Source organism: Chionomys nivalis, chromosome 16 (assembly GCF_950005125.1).
Source record: "Chionomys nivalis chromosome 16, mChiNiv1.1, whole genome shotgun sequence".
NCBI lineage: Eukaryota > Metazoa > Chordata > Mammalia > Rodentia > Cricetidae > Chionomys > Chionomys nivalis.
The window spans coordinates 32,975,767-32,997,773 of record NC_080101.1 but is presented as its reverse complement, the minus strand read 5'-3'; the positions used below and the strand labels follow the sequence as shown (position 1 = coordinate 32,997,773).

The 22,007-nt window shown below is 41.8% G+C and overlaps 1 protein-coding gene across 6 annotated transcripts in view; it reads right to left on the bottom strand.

Moving 5' to 3' along the window:
• Nucleotides 1-1,226: 1,226 nt before the first annotated feature.
• Nucleotides 1,227-22,007, bottom strand: part of Cfap206 (cilia and flagella associated protein 206) — a 36,023-nt gene continuing 15,242 nt past the window's right edge. For 5 of the 6 annotated variants that reach the window (XM_057790731.1, XM_057790730.1, XM_057790735.1 and 2 more), the window contains 4 exons: nt 21,087-21,227; nt 18,606-18,799; nt 5,408-5,551; nt 1,227-1,612 (listed from right to left, as the gene is read on the bottom strand). In XM_057790731.1, the coding sequence (XP_057646714.1) occupies nt 1,382-1,612; nt 5,408-5,551; nt 18,606-18,799; nt 21,087-21,227 (710 nt within the window). In that variant the 3' untranslated portion in view covers nt 1,227-1,381. The remainder of the gene's footprint in view (nt 1,613-5,407; nt 5,552-18,605; nt 18,800-21,086; nt 21,228-22,007) is intronic. The other variant, XM_057790734.1, reaches the window with a different exon arrangement.

Here is a 22,007-nt window from a genome sequence, read left to right as displayed (position 1 = left end):
AAGCTCTGGTAGATACCCGAGGATTGTCAAAGAACTGGGTGTTGGAGTGTCTAGCTTTGTCCAAAAGAAAGTAGAAGTGTTGGCTTTTGACATTCAGAGGCAACACAGCAGGAATCTCACCTCTGTGGGTCATACAAGAAACCTGGTTCAAGGGAACAGTGAAGTGGGCTCAGTCAAGCCCAAGGGGACATGGTTGGCGAGAGTCACATACTACCCCCGGCTAGGAGCACAACTGAAAACACAAATCAGAGAGATCAGCAAAGACCAAGGCTTTTTTTTTTTTTTCTGAGACAGGCTCTCATATTGTATGCTTGCCACATGTTTGCTATATGTCCAATGACAACTTTGAATTTGTGACCTTCCTGCCACCATCATCCAAACGCTAAGATGACATCTGTGTGCCACCCACCATATACAGTTTCTGAAGTATTGGGAACTGAACCCATTGCCATGTGCATGGAAGACAAGTATTCTACCAACTGAGCCATATGCCTCCCATCCAAAAAGAAAAAGAAAATCACCTGTGCAGATAAAAATAGATATAAATTATGTAAATGATCCTCCTTCTCCTAGTTCTTCTGCTAGTTCCTTTCACCTGGGAACTTTCTTATCCATTAGCTGGCATTAGAAGTATATAAGAGTAATACAACTATATCCCTAAAGTGTAGTGATTCACAGAAATCCAAACACAACTGTTTATGGGCCAAATATGGCTGAGGGGGAGTCTGAAGTAGAAGGACTCTATGCTTCAGGCTTTGGCTTAGATTACAGACAACTTGAAAGGACCAAGCTTGAATTCCTGCCAGTGTTACCAGATATTCTGATTTTTTTTTCCCTAAAGGAGCCTGAAATTTAGGTATAAATATCAAATCTTCAGGTTTTAAAAGGCATAGTGTGGATGTTGGCTATAATTGTTCCAGATTGCAAGGCTCATTATATAGAAATCTGTGTCAACCTTGAATAGCTAATGACAGAAAGTGTTGTGTTTCAGGGCAAATGTTCATGTTTAACATTTTTTTTTCTTTTTTTTCATGTTTAACATTTTGTAGGATTTTAGAGGTAGCCTTTATTCTGGTGATAAATCATTTTACACTGTTAATATAGCTGGCATTACAATTTCATTCTCTATGCTACTCAATTTTTTCTAAAAGACAAAACAAACAAATGGACAGCATTTTATTTATCATTTTTAATAGAATGAGAAATGTGCTACAGAGATGCTTTGAGATCTGTATAGCAGTCAGGCGAGACATGGGGCTCTAATACACATTCATGCAAACACTGACTGTGTCACCCCACAAAATTAAATATGTACATGTAGAGTACTTGGAACTCTTTTCCATGCTTAATATTCAGGATCAGCTTCCTTTAAAATTCCATCCTAGGTTTCATCCACTGCTCTGGTTAGGTTTACCTTTACCCCGTGAGTTTTTTGACTTGGTCCCCCCCGAAGCCCAGCTATGAAGATCTGGGGCCTGGGCACTCCAGTGCTGCCTTCTCTCATGGACTGGGTGCTAACACTTTTCAGAGGGTACACCTGTGAGCTGTTTTCTCTTCTCATGTGACTAAGGTCAGTTTGTACGGAGTGAGTAATTTTCTGACGTAAATTAGCCTATATAGAAGAAGAAAATCGGGATTAATTAATATCTCTCTAAAAAATAAATACTGTAAAAAATTATCAAGGGTTTAGTTAATATTTACCTATTATTTTCACATTCTACAAATAAACATTACATATTCTATGGTGATGATGATGACGACGGTGGTGATGATGATGGTGATGGTGGTGGTGATGACGATGGTAGTGATGATGGTGATGGTAGTGATGACAATGGTGGTGATAATGGTGATGGTGATGATGACAATGACAATGGTGGTGATGATGGTGATGGTGATGATGACGATGGTGGTGATGATGGTGATGGTGATGGTGACAATGGTGGTGATGATGGTGATGGTGGTGATGACAACGGTGGTGATGATGGTGATGGTGGTGGTGATGACGATGGTGGTGATGGTGATGATGACAGTGATGATGATGACAATAGTGATGGTGTTGATGGTGGTAAAGATGGTGGTGGTGGTGGTGGTGGTGATAGTGATGGTGGTGGTGATGATGATGGTGATGGTGGTGATGATGGTGGTGGTGGTGGTGAGTACAATAAGTATGAGGGTGTGTATGATATGATCACGGGCATGTGTGTGCCATGGTGTGCAGGTGGGAGTCAGAAGCTCCTGGTGTTAATTCTCTCCTTCTGTGGTAGGTTCTGGGGACTGAACTTAGCAGCTTTCATAGCAACATTCTGAATTATCCTGATGGACCAAATATCTCATTTTTCCTATAAAACATTGGAACACTACGAAATCAAGAACAGAATAAAAAATTAAGAATTCCTTATGAAGTGGGAAAACATATGAAATGCTGAAAATGAGGCTAAAGAAAGGTGCACAATATTGAGTTATAGTGATCTCAGCTATGACTTTAAATGACCTTATGATTGCTTTAATATTAAACTTTAAGATTTGTAGAACTTTGACTTTTCAAAATCATACTTGTCTAAGATTTATAGTGAATTTTTAAAATGAGCTTTACCCTATGGTGTTACTATAAAAATCTGACTTCAGGTTATACAATTTTAGTTTTGTTTACTCTCTTTTTGGATAACTAGTAAACATGAGTACAAACAGATGGCACAGGCCAGGAACCACGGAGGAGAAGGACTGGAAGGTGGAACTCAGTGGTCACTGGGCTGAATAGCACATGGAAAGCCCCGATTTCATCCTCAGACCCACAAGGAAATGGGAGAGGATAAGAACTAAGAAGATGTTGGGACAGGGTAAGAAAGTGCGGTAGTGGGTACCAGAGCAGATGAATGAAGGAGGACAGACCTAAATATTTCAGAGTTTGGACCATCAAGAATCCAAATCTTTTCCCTACAACTGCCCAGCATAGAGTCCACATTAATAAGGCTTTTATCTTTTCATGATTTCTGGTAGCATAATTTTACTATTCCAAGAGCCTTGTTATATAAGCAAATATTTTTGTGCTGGGGTGAGAATCAGGGCCTCCCACATGCTAGGCAAGTGCTCCACCACAGACTTGTACCCCTAGCCCAGGTCAAGAAATTTCTTACACTGTCCGTTATAACACACTCTGAAAAATGCATTGACATGTCAATAGAAAGCATCAGTACACAGAGAGGTCCTAAAATACTTTGTATCCTTTGCCTTGAGATCTTTCACGGTGCTGTCCCACCAATGTTGGTGCTTTTCTACCCGATTTTATTTAAATCCTCATCTTCTTTCTGTTCAACCCACCTTGGGCATTAAAAGATCCGCCTTAACACACTTCACATTCTCAATTAATTCTAAATGTTGGTTGACGAGAAGTTCCCCCATATATCTTTGCTGCGGCACCAGTCAGCTCAGTTAGCTTCTGGTAAGCGTCATGGCCCCACCTCCCACTCAGGTAGGCATGATGTGGGGTGCCCTTCTGTATATTTGTTGCTTTTACTGGTTGATGAATAAAACTGTTTCAGCCAATGGCTTAGCAGAGCAAAGCCAGGTGGAAAATCTTAACAGAGATAGAAAGAGTAGGTGGAGTCAGAGACACCATGTAGCAGCCAAGGGAGAAGGACACATCGAACCTTAGGAACCTTACTGGTAGGCCACAACCTTGTGGCGATACTCAGATTAATAGAAATGGGTTAATTTAAGATGTAAAAGCTAGCCAGTAAGAAGCTAGAGCTAATGGGTGAAGCAGTGTTGTCTTGGGCGGCCAGGAAATGAAAGAGCAGCCTCTGCCTACATAGGCACACTGGGATTGCAGTTGTTTGTGCCACTGAGTCCAACTTTTATGCTTTTTTTTTTTTTTTTTTTTTTTTTTTTTTTTTTTTTACTTTTATGCTTTTATATACGTTTGGGGCACCCAATCTCAGGTCTTTAGGCTTGTATAACAAGAGTCTTTTCCTACTGGGAAGCCATCTGCACAGTTCTCCCTGCCTGCATTTTAAGAATGCCATGCAAACTTTCTGTTCTTACTGAGCAGTCTTTGTTTACTTCACACATGATTTCAGAAGAATGGTGCATGCAATAAATGAAGGCTAAGGACATAACTGATTTTTATCACACATATGCTATAAATCCTCCCTCCTTTGTTTTTGCTGGGTATTCTGTGGTTGCTATGAGAAAGGTAACTAATAAGGTAATGTTCGTATCCCCCACGTTGTTATTCAGCAAAGGCCCCTGCTATACTAAATGATACTAATACATTAACATCTGTTGCCTTAAATACAAGATGCTGAAAAAAAAGAATAAGAAGCAAGTGAGGAATTCTACGGGGCAGGACAAGGACAAGAGCTTCAAAGACAGGCTTTAAGGGTTGGCATCTGTTATCATTACAGTGACCCAGAATCCACAGGATGAATGCACTATGTCTAAGAGAATGGGGGAAGGCACAGGGTGCACACTGTAATTCCAACACTCAGGAGGCTGAGGTTAGGCCAGGAACATGTTGAATTCCAGGCCAGCCTGGGCTACCCAGCGCAAACCTATCGTAAAGGGGTACAGCATCTAAGATTTGACAGAAAAAGTTTTTTTTTTAAAAAAAAAAAAAAAAGAAGAAGAAGTGGGAGGAATAGGGTTGCTGCTGTTGTTTGTTTCTTTGTTTTGTTTTGTTCTCTGATACAGTGGTTTAACTTGGGACTGCTAGGCAAGTGCTCTACCACTAAGCTATGTATGTAGCCCTTAATATACAATACAATACACACACACACACACACACACACATCTTTAGTATAGGTTCTTTCTAAGTTATTCAAACTGCCCATGAACTCACCCTTTTACTTGGGCAGGTCTCAGACTTCTGAGTAGTTGGAAGAACATACTGATACTATCCAGAGCAGAAGACAAGGTATTCTTTCATATTTGAGATTTAGTCTGTTTTTATTTATGTGTTTGCATCTGTGTACATGTGTTTGAGGGATGGCAAAGGCCAGAAGAGAGTGTCAGATCCCCTGGGGCTGTCAACGTGAGCTGCCCAAGTGGGTGCCTGGAAATGAACCTAGGTCCTCTATAAGAATGACGAGTGTCCTTAACCACTCAGCCATCGCTCCCCGAAAAACAGTTTCCAGACTAGCAAGTAAACAGTAAACCATCATTAGTACCTGGCTGGTGTTACTAGAGAATGGGTTCATGCTTCCATATTTTCATACAGGTTTTAAAGTTAGAAAACAACCTTACAGTATATGAAGCCAGCAAGTTATAAATTATGCTAATTACTTTTCTATCAGCAAAGAACTGTGTAGGAACTTATTACTTTTATATAAACAATTGAACTTACCAACTGTATGGGCCACAATACCAAAATTCCCCACCTTTGAACAATTTAGAAGATACTGTTACAAACCAGTCTTATAGCTTTTCTTCTTAATTCCCATTCATTCCACTCATATGATCTCACGGTGGTTGGAGGCAATATGTGTGTATCTGTCTGCGTGCTATGTTCACACTTCGTAATTGGTTTTATATAATGCTTGTCAACATCTCTCATCTAAAGAAATGGAAGTTTGTAATTAGTACTTATAAAAATTAAACAGTATATATAGATAACTGAAATGATTTAGTTAAAACTGCCAAAAGACTAGCAAAGTATTTTTGGAACATGGAATACACTTGTAAATGCCAGCAAAGAAAAGCTTGAAATCAGCAAGCCAAATGCAGTTGTGTTCCTGCATAGTCTGGCTTCACTCATGACTTTGTGAACCTGTTGTGGGAGGGTATTTTGGAAGGAAAATACATTGCTCATTACCAAATATTCAAATGTCTTTTCCTACTCTTCACCATTGGTAGTGTAAGTGGAAATAGAAAGTATAACTAGTAATTAAATATTAGCTATAGATTCCACATATTTAACCCTTCCTAGGATGTGATTTGAATTTGAACTATGTATCCATATATTTATTTAAATATATTGGTTTCCTCCAAGGACACCTGATATTAAGTATGAACAATGACGGGCTAAAGAACAATTGGTTATGCTGTGTTTGGTGTTGTTGGAGATAGTTAGAGGGGCATTCAAGCCATAGTAAAGAGGAGGAAAAAGACAGTAACTTCCCATAACTAAGGTAATCAATACCACTAAATACAGATTATAATTTCTTACGGCATGGGGAGGGGGTATGGAAAAGCATAATGAAAAGATAATTAACACTATTGTACAACAGAAGTAACTGGAAATTAACTACAACAGTAAGGAAGGCAGCGGGAGAAACCCCACTTGCATAGGTAACTGAAGAGCAGCCGTGGATTAAATAAGCACAAAGGAAAACCAAACCCAGGTGCACAGAGAAGAAATATGTTTCAATAGAAAACATTGTCTCCAGAGCACACACCTCTCTGGTGATGTAAATCTAACCTTGCACTGTCTAGCCTTCTTGCATCTCTGAGCTGCATCTAACAGAGTAAGAAGAAGTAGTAGATTTGTCGACACACATGGAGTCTGTCTAGCTGCTCTTTCTCTCTGGGAAACCAAACGCATTTGTCTTTACTTGCACATTTATTTGAATATTTTGGGTGCATAAGTGTGTCTGTTAGAATTCTTCCTCTTTTTGGTGCAGAAGGGTTTGACACACGGTGACATCCTGCAACCCAGGCTGGCTTCAGACTTGCAGTCTTCCAGCTTTGGCCTCCCGAGTTCTGGGATTCTAGGAGTGTGCCACCACTCCAAGCTTAGGATGGTCCTTCCCTCCCCCGCCCCCAGCAGATTTTTTTCTGTAGCCTACCCTATAACCAGCTGCTGTAGACCAGGCTGGCCTCAAACTCACGAAGATCCACCTGCTTCTGCCTCCTGAGTGCTGGGATTAAAGGCGTGCGCCACCACCATCCAGCTCTGGGATGCTCTTTTAAACCGGTGGTAAATCTACAATTCCCTCTGACTGATGAATTGATTATACTCTTTAACACATATTCATTTTATCTCCACGAGAATCATAATTTTATGCATTTAAAAAATTATCTCTTTACAAAAGGAAATCTGGGCAAGTAGAACAAGTCTGGAACCAGGGTATTAACTCATTGTTACCTGACACTGAGAAGTCATGACTGGGAATTAGCAGTAAAAGGTGAAAACAAACAACAATAAAAACCTCTATATATCTTGAATGCCAGGCCAAGACAAAAAAAAAAAAAAAAAACAAAAAAAACAAAAAACATTTCAAAACTCGCAGCAAAATGGCAAATGACATTTTTCTAACTTATATTATTTATTAAAATTTTCCTCTCATAAATTTTTGAGCAACTGGTTCCTGCCATATTTTTTCTAAATTAGAATTTTGTATAATATATCTCATTGAGCACAAAATTACATATGGTAGCCACTCAGGAGGCAGAGGCAGGTGGATTTCCATGAGTTTGAGGACAGCCTGGTCTACAAAGTGAGTTTCAGGACATGCTCCAAAGCTACACAGAGAAACCTTGTCTCGAAATACCAAAAAAAAAAAAAAAAAAGAAAAGAAAAAGAAAAAAAATTACATATGTTAAGCTTAAGATAACAATTTTGATAATAATCACGTACACACACACATTGATATCCAGGAAATGACTGGGAATTTTGAGATCCACTAACTCAAGAAAATTAAGTTGATGATAATTTCAAGAATGAACATATCGATTTATTTAGGGCCACAAATAGCTTCAAGGCTTTTTATGATGATACTCATAACTCCAAAATTATACATATACATTATAAATTATATATGAACATAAATACATTTATATTTACATGCTTTTTAAAAGATTTTTTGTAGCATGATTAATAAAAACTCAGAGACAGATATTGGAGTTCAACCTAAAGGTCAGAAAAGCAAAACAGCCAGCCACTGGCTCTTATTTCTACCTCAGTCCAAAACAGCCATCCCGGCTCCAGGAGTCTCAGCAGGAGACTGTGACAATTGTCTCCTCCCATCTTATATTCCTCACTAGGGTTGGGTGCACGAGGGCGTGCACCACCACCTCCCGGTTTCTATGGCAAACTAGTGTGGCTACTGGAATTAAAGGTGTGTGTCACCACTGCCTGGTCTGCTTGACTCTCTGGTCTTCAGGTAAGCTTTATTTATTAAAATACAAATGAAATATCACTACATTTCCACCTTTTGTCTAAAATAAAAAGGCTATAACTAATATAAGAAAAACTGTACAAGAACAATATACAATATATAGACAGACATTTTATTTTAATATATTTTTAGTTGTGTTTGTGTGCAGGTGTGTGGGGGTGGAGGTGTAAAACATCTTATGGAGCATTGCGGAGGCCAGAGGAGGACATTGGGTTTCTTGAAGCTAAGGTTGCATGCAATACTAAGCTGCCATACAGGTGCAGGGAAACAAACCCAAGCCCTCTGCACGAGAGAACAGCGAGTGCTCTGAACTGCTGAGCGACCTCTCGAGTTCCTTCACGGTTTCTTTAAATCTGAAAGACTCATACACATGTTTGTAAGAGAGAAAAGCACATTTGAAAATGTCACATGAAAGCTCAAGTAAAAGATTGATACAAATAATAAATCGGAATTCAAATGAAAACTGTCCTGTGTGAGCAAGCCAACAAACAACTTTAAGCTAAATAGAAGATGCCAAAGGGAATTAGAAAATACTTAGAACCATGAGGAGAATGGCTGTGTTTAAAAGCATCTGCCCTATAACTTAATAATAAATGAATGTAAATGCAGCTTATACATGCCCAAAGCACAAGAATTAATGAGACAAGCTGCAATCGAAGGAAGCCAGAAAACAAGTAAAAGAAAACAAAGGAAGTGTGTGAGGGGCAGTGATACAGATTGCAGCCTGACATGGGAAATAGAAGCCACTGTGGAGCAGGGCTGACAGTTCTCGAAGAAAAGACAGAGAAAACAGTCTAATGCAAGTAAAAATAAATAGTAAGTATAATTAAATCAGACAGGATCTGGCAAGATGAATCAAAATAGAGAGAGGCTAAAGTAAGTAATGTATGGAATTGCAAAGCAGCATCCTGGGTGGGGAGGCAGGGGATCGCTGGTTCCAGGAAGCATGGGCTACGTGAGACCCTCTCACAAAACAATACAAACACAAAGGGGAGCAGAAGAGGCTGGACATTCTCACACACATCTTTAATCCCAGCATTTGGGGGACAGAGACAGGACAGATCTCTGTGAGTTCAGACCCAACCTGTTTTACTTAGCACGTTTCAGGGCATCCAAGGCTACCGAATGAGCCCATGTTTCAAAAACCAAAACCAACCAAAATGGTCTAGAGGCAATAGATCAGGTAGAGATTAAACCAGTTAGGCAAGACTATCACGAAACCTTCATGGAAATAATTTGAATAAATTCCTAGAAAAATACAGCTCATTAAATCTTATACAAAAATAAGTAGAATATTATACCTGAAAAACATCTTAATATTAAATTAGTTATAGGAATATACATTAAATATAACAAAACTGGTCAAAGTTAGCTCAGTCTTAGGTAAAGTTGTTTAATCTTATAGGTAAATTAACATATAGTAATTTATATATGGGCAGATTATGGAGTAAAAGCTGAATCATTTCTCACCAGATGTAAAAATACATTTTATATCATCTCAGCAAACGACTTTTTAAGCTGACAAAATCCGGGGTGGGGAATATCCTCCAACAAACCACATCATGGCATGGAAAAGTGCTCCAGGAGGACAACAGCACCTACTTTAACCACTTCTAGGCAGCACCGAACTCAGGCTGCTTGTCAATGTAGTACAGCAAGAAGAGAAATCAATGACGTGTAAGATAAACACAGGCTCGCACAACGTGGCCCATAACACGACCTAGCCCCTGCTCTGTTCCCTAGCTGGGCGATGACTGAAGTGCATCAACGGCCTTTCTTTTCTTTGTTTCCAGTCCAGTCCTGCACTAAAAAAAACCTGGGACATTTTATTAATACTTAATTTTAAAATGATGTGAAGGAGATTTGCTGAGCTGATGCCAGTACAGGACAATACACTTGCCCAGATGTCCCTTAAACGCTAGAGGATGTTCGCAGAGTTTGAGCAGAGTATTGCTTCCCAGTCTAACAGGTATTTCCTGCTATGTCACATTCTTCACGTTTCTATCCTGGGAAAAGATCCAATTAGTTACATATAAACAACTGTTCTTTGTCCAGTAGAATAAAAGGCATTAACAGATTGGTATCTTATGCATTATGTATTTTGTAATCAAAGCTGTAACCGTATGTATGGCTAAGAATAAAGACCCTACACTCTGCTTCCCAAATAAGCTGTGTCCTTACTGGTTTCCATTTCAATGGTGTCCATGGTCCCCTTAGCCCCAATTCTTCACAGAGTAAGGAACAAGAAATAAGGTTGATTAAGAAAAATGAAGAAGCTGGGCAGTAGTGGTTCACACCTCTAATCCCAGCACCATGGAGGCTGAGGCAAGCGGATCTTTGTGAACTGGAGACCATCCTGGTCTACAGAGTGAGTTCCAGAACAGCCAGGGCTGCACAGAGAAACCCTGTCTTGAAAAACAAGAAAGAAAGAAAGAAAGAAAGAAAGAGAGAGAGAGAGAGAGAGAGAGAGAGAGAGAGAGAGAGAGAGAGGAGGGAGAGAGAGGAAAGAAAGAAAAAAGAAAGAAAAAGGAAGGAAGGGATAGAAGGAAGGAAAAAAGGGAAAAACAAAGAGAAAAAGAAGAAGAAAATGGGAAAACAGAATATACACAGGTAATTGTGGTACCCCCCTCCATTGTGAACCTAGAACAGTCTAGAATCATCTGGGAAAGCAGTCTTGATGAAGACTGCTCTAAATCGGGTTAGCCTGTAGGTTCTCTGTGGATGATTGACTAGGTTAATTGAATCAGGACGATATCCCACTCTGGGTGGCTCCATTCTATATGAAAGAGATCCTGACCTGTGAAATCTGATGACTCGGGGCTCTATGGGCACCTGCATACATGCATGTACACACACACACACACAGAGAGAGAGAGAGAGAGAGAGAGAGAGAGAGAGAGAGAGAGAGAGAGAGAGAGAGAGAGAGGTAAAAAGTCCTAAAAAGTTAGTTAATAAAATGACTTTAAAGGCTAGGCTCACAACAAAAAATAAATGGTTAGTTTTAATGTGTGATTTTTTTTTATTAGAAAGTCCTTTTTGAAACCATCACTGAAGTTTTAATTAAAAATGAGCAAGTTGTATCTCTTTGGGTAACTTTTTTCTTTTTACCCTCTTTTACTAGCTGAAGAGAACTGGCAGTTTTTTAAAGGCCTATTTAGCACTATCTGATGAGAACTTATCTCTACTATAGTTTTATAGGAAAGAATAAAATGCCTCTAAAATCACAAAGTTTGAGTTAAGACATAATTAACAAAAATAATTACAGGGCAAATAGTTGGTGTAACAATCAAATTCCTCTAAAATATGATTTGGGTTCATGCAATTCCAACTTAAAAACAAAAAAGACTTTTGGGGGACTTGATGAATTGAGAAACTTACATGGAGACATTTGAAAATAAAGGCAGACAACAAAATATACAGTTTGCATTCTCTGTAGATTTTGTACCAATAGATTCAAACAACTGAGGAACAAAACTGCTTGGGAAAACCTGTATGCTGATGTTGTGTGCTATTTCCCCCAAACTGAGACATTTCTCCTTGTAGAGAAATTCTTAAGACTCAGGAAGCTAATGAAACTTACAAGGCTTATGTACTAGTCAGGGTTCTCTGGAGTCACAGAACTTATAGAATAGCTCTATCTGTCTATCTATTTATCTATCTGGGAATTTATTGGAATGACTTACAGGCTGCATGGCACCTATGATGGGTGAGCAGATATGCCATCCAGGTATGCCAATCCTCCTGAGGGAGGAAAACCAGAGACAATCCCAATATGACTACAGTCCCCCAAATGGTACGAGAGAGTGTGCGTCCTTGCTGTAGTGGCGATTACATGCTCTCTCCTGCAACCAAAGCCGAGCTGTCTTAGAACAGAGCACCCTTAGGAAGGATTCTGTGGTAGCCATTGTCCTCTACATGGTATGAATCAGCATGCTCTCTTGGTGAACAGCTCCACCCCATGCCAGTGTGAAGAAACACCCAAAATAGCCGATGGACTAGAAAGCTAACATACTGCAATCACCGAAAGTACCTTGTCTGGGACAGGATGGCAAGGAGGCTGTGGTAGTTGTTACATGACCTTTAATGTGTGGATTACGGCATGCAACCACAGCTGAGCTGTCTAGTTAGGAAGACTGTGCCAAGGTAAGGGACAAGGATATGCGGCTGTCATCCTCCACGTTAGCCTCTTGACAGTGAGGAAAAGATGGTAGCTGCCAGGATGCAAGGTGAGGACAGACAAGTTACAGCTGTGCTAAAAAGCCCTTCCTGGGCTAAAAAAGCTGGGAACTCGTGGGAAAAAATGGGCAGAAGGTGCACAGTGTGTGTGTGTGTGTGTGTGTGTGTGTGTGTAGCCTGGGAAGGGTAGAGGGGGTGGTTACAGGTGATATAAGACACCTGACCTTTGATTCAAAGAAGGGGAAAAATCCATCCAAGAGTCAGAATGCAGATGGGGTCTTTAATGTCCCAGTACAATAATCAGAGACCACTTTGCATCTGAGTGGCCTGAGCTGAGGCAAGCCTCTCACAGAGGAGTCTGCCATAGCAGTTGCAGATCTGAACGTGGTGCCGGATGCTGTCAACTTGACCTCGAGAATCACGTGCAGGGAGTTTCAGTGAGGACTGTCTCCATGAAATTGGCCATTTTCTTGGTTTTGTCACGTGAGATGGGAAGCCCCATCTACCTTGGGTGGTACCGTTCTCCAGGAGGGGAATTCTGAACTGTGTAAGAGCAGAGAAGGCTCCATGAGACGGAACTCACAGCTGACACTGTTCCTGGGGCTCAGAACCTGTGGCCCCTAAGAGAACATACTATCATTCTGCTGAATGGAGATAGTACTGAAATAATGCCTAGTGATTTAATGCTCTATCCATAGATTCAGTGCATCTCCCAACCCTCATCAGAGTTTTTTTGTTGAAGACGGCAATTAAGACTGAGACCCTAAACTGATCAGTGTACAGAGAATAAAGCCTGGGAGTGTTCGGCACTGTGTGCCACATCTGTGTCCTGTATCTCCGTGCAAGGCTCAGGAATCACTGTGGAAGAGCGGGCAGGACCGTGGACGACTACAAGGAAACACTGATTTCTAGACACAGCAGAATGGCTGTATTCGCGAAGTCACAGCAACAGTGACAGCACACACAAGACCTCCGAGTTCAGCCAGACAAAAGCCAAAAGGAAGGCGGCAAAGTGACGTCTGTAGCTGAGGAGCTATTGCTGTTGCTAGCCGCTGGGAGAGGAGAGGCTGTTTTCTTTAAGGAGATGACCCCAAGGGTGAGCTAACCACACTCCAGGGCTGGGCCCATGCCCAAGAGTATCTGGATAGCACAAACTGGACTCAATGGATTTTAAAGGAGAGAAAGAGAAACACAAAGTTGGGTGGGTGAGGAGGTGGGGGTTGATCTGGGAAGAAGTGGGGGAAGAGATATGAATATGATCAAAATACAGTGTATAAAATTCTTCAGGAAGGGGCTGGAGAGATGGCTCAGTGGTTAAGAGCATTACCTGCTCTTCCAAAGGTCCTGAGTTCAATTCCCAGCAACCACATGGTGGCTCACAACCATCTATAATGAGGTCTGGTGCCCTCTTCTGGCCTTCAGGCATACATGCAGAAAGAATATTGTATACATAATAAATAAATAAAATAAAATTCTTCAGGAAGTAATGGAAGCATTATTTTAGATGGAGGAGTGGGAGATGGTAACATGGCTAAGATAAAGCATTATTTTAAATGGAGTGGAGCTGGAGGGTAGTAACACCGTTAGGAACACTTTTTGCTCTTGTGGAGGTTCAGGTTCGGTTCCTAGCACCCAGTGGTGGCTCACGACCATCCCTAACTTCAGTTCCAGAGCATCTGATGCTTTCTTCTGACCTCTGTGGGCACTGGGCACACACATGGTACACACTACATGCCAGCAAAACACTCACACATAAGCAAAATAGTCTAAACATTTTTTCTTCAAAGGAGTAGAGAAACTGAGCTGAGCCCTTGAGGGGCACACACTAGTCCACTGTGCTTTGCTCTTTACGGTGGGTGTCACGTGATGGTTCTCTTAAACCCCGGCTGCTGTGATTTCCCATGATTGACCGCAATCTGGAAGTTTTAGCTGAAGAGACCTTTTCTTGCTTAATTGCTTTGTTAGGGCATTTCATCTCATTTTATCAAAGCAATGGGAAAGCAAACTAGAACCTGACTATAATGACGCATCACATCCTACTCTGAACAAAGGCTACAAAATCCTAATCAATACAAGTAAAACAAGCCCCCCCACCCCCATGAGCTAGCTCATACAAGCCATTAAGGACAACTGATCACTGCCAGTTGAGGGCCTCGTGGGTATCAGAGATGGGAAAGAGGAGGAAGGGCAGGCATTAGTGAGGAAGCTGAAAATGAGAGAGGCAGTCTTTGATGCTCAGTTTCCTGGGTCAGACAAAACTATGTTCATAGCTGAGTTAACAAATTGATTCAGCAGACACCTCCAAATTGGTGTAGGGCTTCATTGGCCTCGCTGAACCCCATGACTCCACATTTTCTTTATAAAATAAGAGACGTTCTGGCAGATTTGAATTATTTACATTGGGTTCAAAGGATGCCAAGGACTGAGGAGGCAAGGGGGGTTGTGTTGGTCACTCACAGGCTTATGCTGCAAGACTTTTGTCCAGGAGGGTTTCCTAAGGAAAAGAAGATCCCAAAACACTGTGCTAGTGAGGTTTTATGGCCTGGAAAAGTTCATGGAAGACATAAATGGTGAAATGGCACAAAGAGAAAATGATTATATTGTTATAGGAGCGAACCATTATTCCCCTAGACTATGCTGTGCACATTTCTTCCCCGGAAGGAATCACACTGAGATAAAGACTATTTGTTCAGTCCAAGGCTCTGTCTGCAGGTTGTCATGACTGAAGGTCAGTTCTAGAGGCAGGTACACACAGCTATCCGGGCCTCCCAAGACCACTGAGTGTGGAGAGACGTACTGTGGCCTCACTCAGCATCAGTGCCCAGTATGCGAAGGATGGGTGGCTCAGGGAAAGTGCCTGCATTATGGCAGTAGATGAGGATGTCACTTTTCAGTGACACAGCTCCTTTTGACTTAGCCCATCCTCCTGTAAGTAACCGCTGACCCATGCACCTGCAAGCAATCCTAGTAAGTTCATTGGCTCAAGCTGGATTTAGGCAGAATCTGGCTTATTTTCTTTTTGGTATGTTGCTGGTGCTCTATCTGAAGTAAAGAGGAATAGAGGTATTTGCTCACATCTTCCAGGAAAAACTTACATGAGAGCTGAGTGTGCAAAGTTGTGGGGGTTTTTTTTTGCCTTGTCATTATAGCACAATTTACATTGTGATAGAAGTTACATTGTAATCATCATTTTAAATAATCTAGAGGTGATCTCTCTCTCTCTCTCTCTCTCTCTCTCTCTCTCTCTCTCTCTCTCTCTCTCTCTATGCCACCCAATAAAAGAACGGATAAAGACAATGTTGAACATTTACACAATGGAGTATTACTTGGCCATTAAAAAAAATCATGGAATTTGCAGGCAAATGGATGGAACTAGAAAAAAAATCATTCAGAGTGAGGTATTCCACACCCAGAAAGACAAACATAGTATATATTCATTTATGAATAGATAGAAGCTGCTAAGTCAATGATAACCAAGCTACAATCTGTAGAGCCACTGAGTTAGGTATAGACTAGAGGGTCCAGAGAGATCTCATTGGAAAAGGAAATAGCATAGATAGTGATCTGTGGGAGCCCACGTGTTGCTAAGTTTCCATCTGGAGTCATTTGTAACTTAAAGTCATTTGAGTTCAAGCTTGCCTGCTCTACTTTTTCTTATAACCTTGAGGGCTATGAGAGACTTCTGATTTAGCTCGTGAGAAAAGAACACTCTATCTAGTAGACAGTACACTGCTGACGACAAACCTCGGGAACATCAAGATAGAAAACAAGGCTGCTTCCAGGCAGCAAGCACATGTTGGAAAGGAGACTGCTCACTCAAGAACAGGAATGGTCTTGTGGTTAGATACTGACTGATGTGCTTTGTTCTGCTTAAATAAACTCGGGGCTGCTTCGGCATGGCCAGACAGACCTCCCTATTCTATCCTGTCTTCTATTTCTTCTGGCTTTTCTTTGGCCTCAAGGATCCCCTATCCAGGAACCCTAGCTGACCTTGTAGGCTCCTCCAGTGATCCTTTGGGGGGGGGGGGGGAAGCTGGAACAGGAGGACCAAGTGGGGAGGGAATGGAAGAGGGGGAGGAGGGAGGGAATATGGGGAGAGACAGCTAAAATCAAGGGCTGTTTGAGGGGCAATATGTAAACCTAACAGTAGAAGCTCCCTAAAATGTATACATATATAATGGTGATCTAAATGAAATCAACAAATAATGGGGAAACAAAGTCCCAACTGTCTGTCTCTCCACCTCCACCAAATGAAGCTTCCAGTACCAGAACTGGGTTACATCTAACTAAGTTGTTAGGCAAAGGGGTCCCATAGAAATAACCCAGGCTGTTGCCAAGACTATAGGTTGCTCTCCGGAAACAGAGCATGACGTCATTGCTGAGACAGCACCCACACAACTCATTGAATATGGAGAAGTTGAGCTGGTGCCCACATAGAGAATTCATTCCTACATTCTAGTGTCTTTGGTAGAGGAGGATACCCTGCAGACTGCCAAAGGAGAAATATAAACGCTAACCCAGCCACAGACCCTTTGATCTACAGTGGTGTCCTGGCTGCAAGATTTGCTAGTGCAACCCTGGCACAAAGTTTGTGGGAGTTCTGAACCAATACCTGATTGGATCTAAGGCCACTCACTGAGATGGAACCCATACCCAACACTGCATGGACGATCAAGAACCAAAAACGAGATAGGCCTGGGAACTAGGGTAAAAACAAATACTATTGCTCTTCAAAATGAAGCAATCAAATGACTCCTAATGACATCCTGCTATACACATAGATCAGCGCCTTGCTTATCAGAGAGGCTTCCGCCTGCAGCAGATACAGAGACCCATAACCAGACATTATGCAGAAAGTAAGAAACCTTGGGATACCCAGCCCGTCTGTCTCCATCACATTCCACCCCACACACCCCACCCCGGGCTCACAGAACCCTATGGAGCTGAAAGTAGAAAATAAGAGCCCTCTAAATCAACAGGATCAACATACAGAAGAACTCTGATTGGTTTAATAAAAGGCTGAATGACCAAATGGCTAGGCAGGATTTCCAGGCACAGAGGACACTGGAAGAAGAAGGGCAGAGATGCTAGGATGCCGAGCAAGCAGCATTGGCATCTTAAAGTAAGTAAAGGTAACCAAGCCACACAAAGGAACGTAGATTAAATGATATGGACTAATTTAAGTTATAAGTGCTGGTTAGAAACAAGCCTAAGCTATTGGCCAAACTTTCATAATCAGTAATAAGTCTCCATGTTGTCTTTTGTGGGCTGGCAGCCCAAAGAAAAATCTGCCTACAGAGACAGCACGCACAGGACCTGCATGGGTCTGCACCCGGTCCTCTTCGTATATTTTATGGCTTCCAGTTTAGTGCTTGTAAGAGATTTCTGAGTGTGCGAATGAGTAGGTCTCTGATTCTTGTGCCTTTTCTTGGGCTCTTTTCCTTCCTTTTGTCTTACCCAACTCCAATGTGTTAGGTTTGTTTTATCTATTGATTTGGATGGGAGGAGAGGTGGAGACAGGAGCTGGAAGGCGCTGGGAAAAGATAAACCATAATCAGAGGATATTGTGTGAAAAACACCTATTTTCAATAAAAAAAAAAAAAGATGTCAGCTGAGGATTCCAGACAGACCCAAAAGCCCCACAAGGGGACCTTGATTTCCTGAGTATCACATGATGGCTCTGCTCGGGCTCCCCATGATCTCTGATAACACTTCTTTCCTACCTTTTAATTCTTTAATTGGCAGAGAAAATGATCCTCACTCTTGCGCCCTTAAATGGTATCAAGTGGGTGAAAACAAGAGGGCCTGCTTCAAGTTCCCAGAGCTTACATAAAAGGTAGGCATGGCCAGACATGCCATAATCCCAACATGTTGTGGGGGCAGAGACTGGTAGATAGCTGGAGCTTAGTAGTGGCCAGTAAGCCTTGCTGAAACAGTGAACTCTGGTTCAAAGAGCCAGTGCCTCAAAAGCAAGGGTCAAGCACGAGAGAGAAAGACCTGATTCCATCTCCTGCTTCTGCATGTACATGCAACACACATGTGGGTGTCCCCGACACACCCCAAAGATCAACAGAGCAGACATGGGCATGCAGCACACACGTGGGTGTACCCCAAACACCCTAAAGATAAACAGAACAAACATGTAGATGCAGCATGCACGTGGACCCAACCCACACACACCCCAAACAGCAACAGGAAAAACAAAAAAATGCTGAACTTTCCTGTCAGAAGAAATACACAAACAATACTGAGACACCGCTTTAATTGAGTCTGAAATTACAAGCCCAGGTAACTGCAAGTGTTTACCACGTTTACCTGAGAGTATGGTATGAGAGTTTCAAACTGTTGATGAAGCTCGAGTAGCTGAATTAGCTCTGCATTCTTTTTGGCTTTTTCTTTAATCAGGTTAATGTAATGTTCAGGATTTTCTGCGAACGAATGCGCAGCATCTCTGGTGTTGAAAGTGTAGTATTTTTCTTTGTATTTCAAAATTCCAATGGTTGGATTTCCTGTGAAAATTAAGAACAGCAACCTGACTAGGCATCTTTTTGTGATAAGTCACAGGACCAATGTTGCTGTGGTTTTAATTGGGTGGTGTTGGCAATTCACCCAGAGCCTTCCACATGCTAACCAATACCCTACCACTGAGCTACAAGTCCATCCCACATGCTCCATTTTAACATGTCCCCTCATCCTTGTTTTGTTAAAAAGTTATTAAATGAGAAATATGTAAGTTCATATTAAAGTATATACTTTATTTTTAAGGTTAAAATATATTTTATGGCCAGGCAGTGGTAGTGCACACCTTTAATCCCAGCACTCAGGAGGCAGAGGCAGATGGATCTCTGTGAGTTAGAGGCCAGCCTGGTCTACAAAGTTAGTTCCAGGACAGCCAGGGCTGTCTCAAAAAAAAAGCATATGTGGCTGAAGAGATGGCAGAGCAGTAAAATTGAACAGAACTCTTGCACAGACCCAAATTCATCTATAGGCTCATGATCTCCCATAACGCCAGTCCTCAGGGATTCCATGCCTTCTGGCCTCCACAGTACCTGCACTCACATGTATACAGCACCAGATGGACATAAGCATATACACATGATTTTAAAATAAAGTAAATCAGGGCATGGAGAGATGGCTTAGCAGTTAAAGTAAGCGTTGGTTTTTCAAAGGTCCTGAGTTTGGCTCACAGCATCCTTTCAGAGAACTCACAACTGTCACTCACCACCAAAGGTACCCACACACATGCTGCCTTTGCTTACACAGCAACACATACACACATACATAAAAAATATAAATAAATCTTTAAAAAACTGAGTTTTATATAACAACCTTCCTATACAGATGAAATACGTGTAAAAAAATCTTATGAAAACCATTTAGTCTATTTGACAAAGTTTACAAACCTACTTAAATTGATCTGATTACTAAAGTGTAGAAGACACGAGGTTCTTGGGTTCACAAATAAGCACTAGGGAAACCAGGAATGTTAAACACAAAGGGCTGCCTCTTCAACAGGGGACATGTACCCCTGTCTCCACTCAGAAGGCTGGGAGTGGATATAGTTACTAGCCTGGTGATCTGTGCTGTCTGTAGGGCCAAGACACATCTGAATCCCCAGACTGTGATGTTTTTCCAAGACTCTTCCTCTCTAGACCTGTATCCTGAGCACTGCTTCTCAGTCAACAGAACCCACCTTTATGGAAGCGGTCACAAGCACTTTGCAAAAGAGTTTCAATGTAGTCACAGCTTTAGCTTTACTTGTGATAACTGTCACCAGGAAACTTTCTTCCAAAATGTACTGTACTTAAATATGTCAAAGATAAATGGTCCATGTCAGACACTAGAAGTTTGAACCCAAACTGGCCACCGAGTTGCAATGAATTTGATTTCCTTCTCGCCTCACATCCGTAGTGACCTTGCTGGTCCTGGTGTTTGCGGAGACCCCACACTAAAGCAGTGGTGTGTGTATACATGAGAGAGTGTGTGCAGTGTATGTGCATACATATGTGGAGATGTGTACGGGGATAGTGGAGACAAGAAGACATCTGACTGGGTGTGGTGGTGCACACCTTTAATCCTAGAACCCAGAAGGTGAGGCAGGAGGATTTCTGTGAGTTTGAGGCCACCATAGTCTACATAGTGAGTTCCAGGACTGCCAGGACTAAACAGAAAGACCTTGTTTCCAAAGAAGAAGAAAAAGAGCAGGAGGAGCAGGAGGAGGAGCAGGAGGAGGAGGAGGAGCAGGAGGAGGAGGAGCAGGAGGAAGAAGAGGAGAGAACATCTGAGGTCCTTCTCTATCATTCTCCACCCAATATTCCTCTGGGTCAAGTTCTCTCAGTAAATCTGGAGTTAGGCTGGCAGACTACAAGCCCCGGCTATCTTCCTGTTTCTGTGTCCTGGCTGGTCCCGTGCCAAGGTTATAGGACTGTGTTCAGTCAGTCAAAGCTAGCTTTTTAATGTGGATTCTAGGAATTTGAACTTAGGTCCTTCACTGTTGCTCAGCTTACCCACTAGCCATGTCCACAGTCCCTTTTCCAAATCCACAATTAGAAATCCTTTTGGCCTGAAGTATTTTAGATCAGGGACAGTCAGCCGGTTACACCTCTCACCACCCATTCCTTACAACCTCTGCTGAGTCCACCAGATTATACTGGAAGCTCCGTAGGCGAGGAAACTGGACCATCTCTACATCTGCCTGCTTCCGCATCTGTTTCCCAGGACAACCAGGCTGATACAGGAAGTACTCGGTATGGCACCGACATCACGAAGGAAGACTGTTACCTCCAACAAACGTACCTGGGAGAAGAAGACCGTCTGTTGCAGCAAACGTGTAGCCACAAAACCCGCGGTACTGAATTACCAGTTTATCAAAATTTGCTGTTGTTTCTGGAAAAAGCCAATCCAGTTTTCTGAAATCTGGCAAGTGTACTCTTTCTTCTAAAATGAAAGAGAACAGGAAATGGTTTATATCCCTTGAGAAGATGCAATTTCCTAAATGAATCAGCAGAAGGTTATTCTAAACATTTCTATCATCTATACTGTTTCTGATGGACAAAGTTCCCCTTGGTCCGACTCACCGTGGTGGCATTCCTGTAAAGAAGTGTGAAGCCCCAGTGACTGTCCACTCGCTAGAGCGAATGTGGAAGCAGAACTTCGGCCTTTCAGAAAGAGCTGCTTCGCAGCTGAGGGAAAGCGGACCAAAGCTCTTCGTCAGGGCATGCATGTTTCCTGCTGCCACACAGTACATCACCCAAAGAGATGAGCAGCAAGAACTGTTATGTGACCAAGGGGATCTTCTTCTTTCAAGGCACCACTTTGAATAGTACTTATATAACTAGACTGTGTCTCAAAATGGTAGAGAAATTTCCAAACAGGAAGAAGATGTCTTTACTAGCTCAACTTTGATTAAAGGGTATACAAATTTTGTTTAGACTTTTTTCTTAGTCACTTTTATACTGCATGCATATGTGAGTGCCTACACATGTATGTATGTGAGTGCCTACACATGTATGTATGTGAGTGCCTACACATGAATGTATGTCAATGCCTACACATGTATGTATGTGAGTGCCTACACATGTATGTATGTGAGTGCCTACACATGTATGTATGTGAGTGCCTACACATGTATGTATGTGAGTGCCTACACATGTATGTATGTGAATGCCTACACATGTATGTATGTGAGTGCCTACACATGTATGTATGTGCACCACA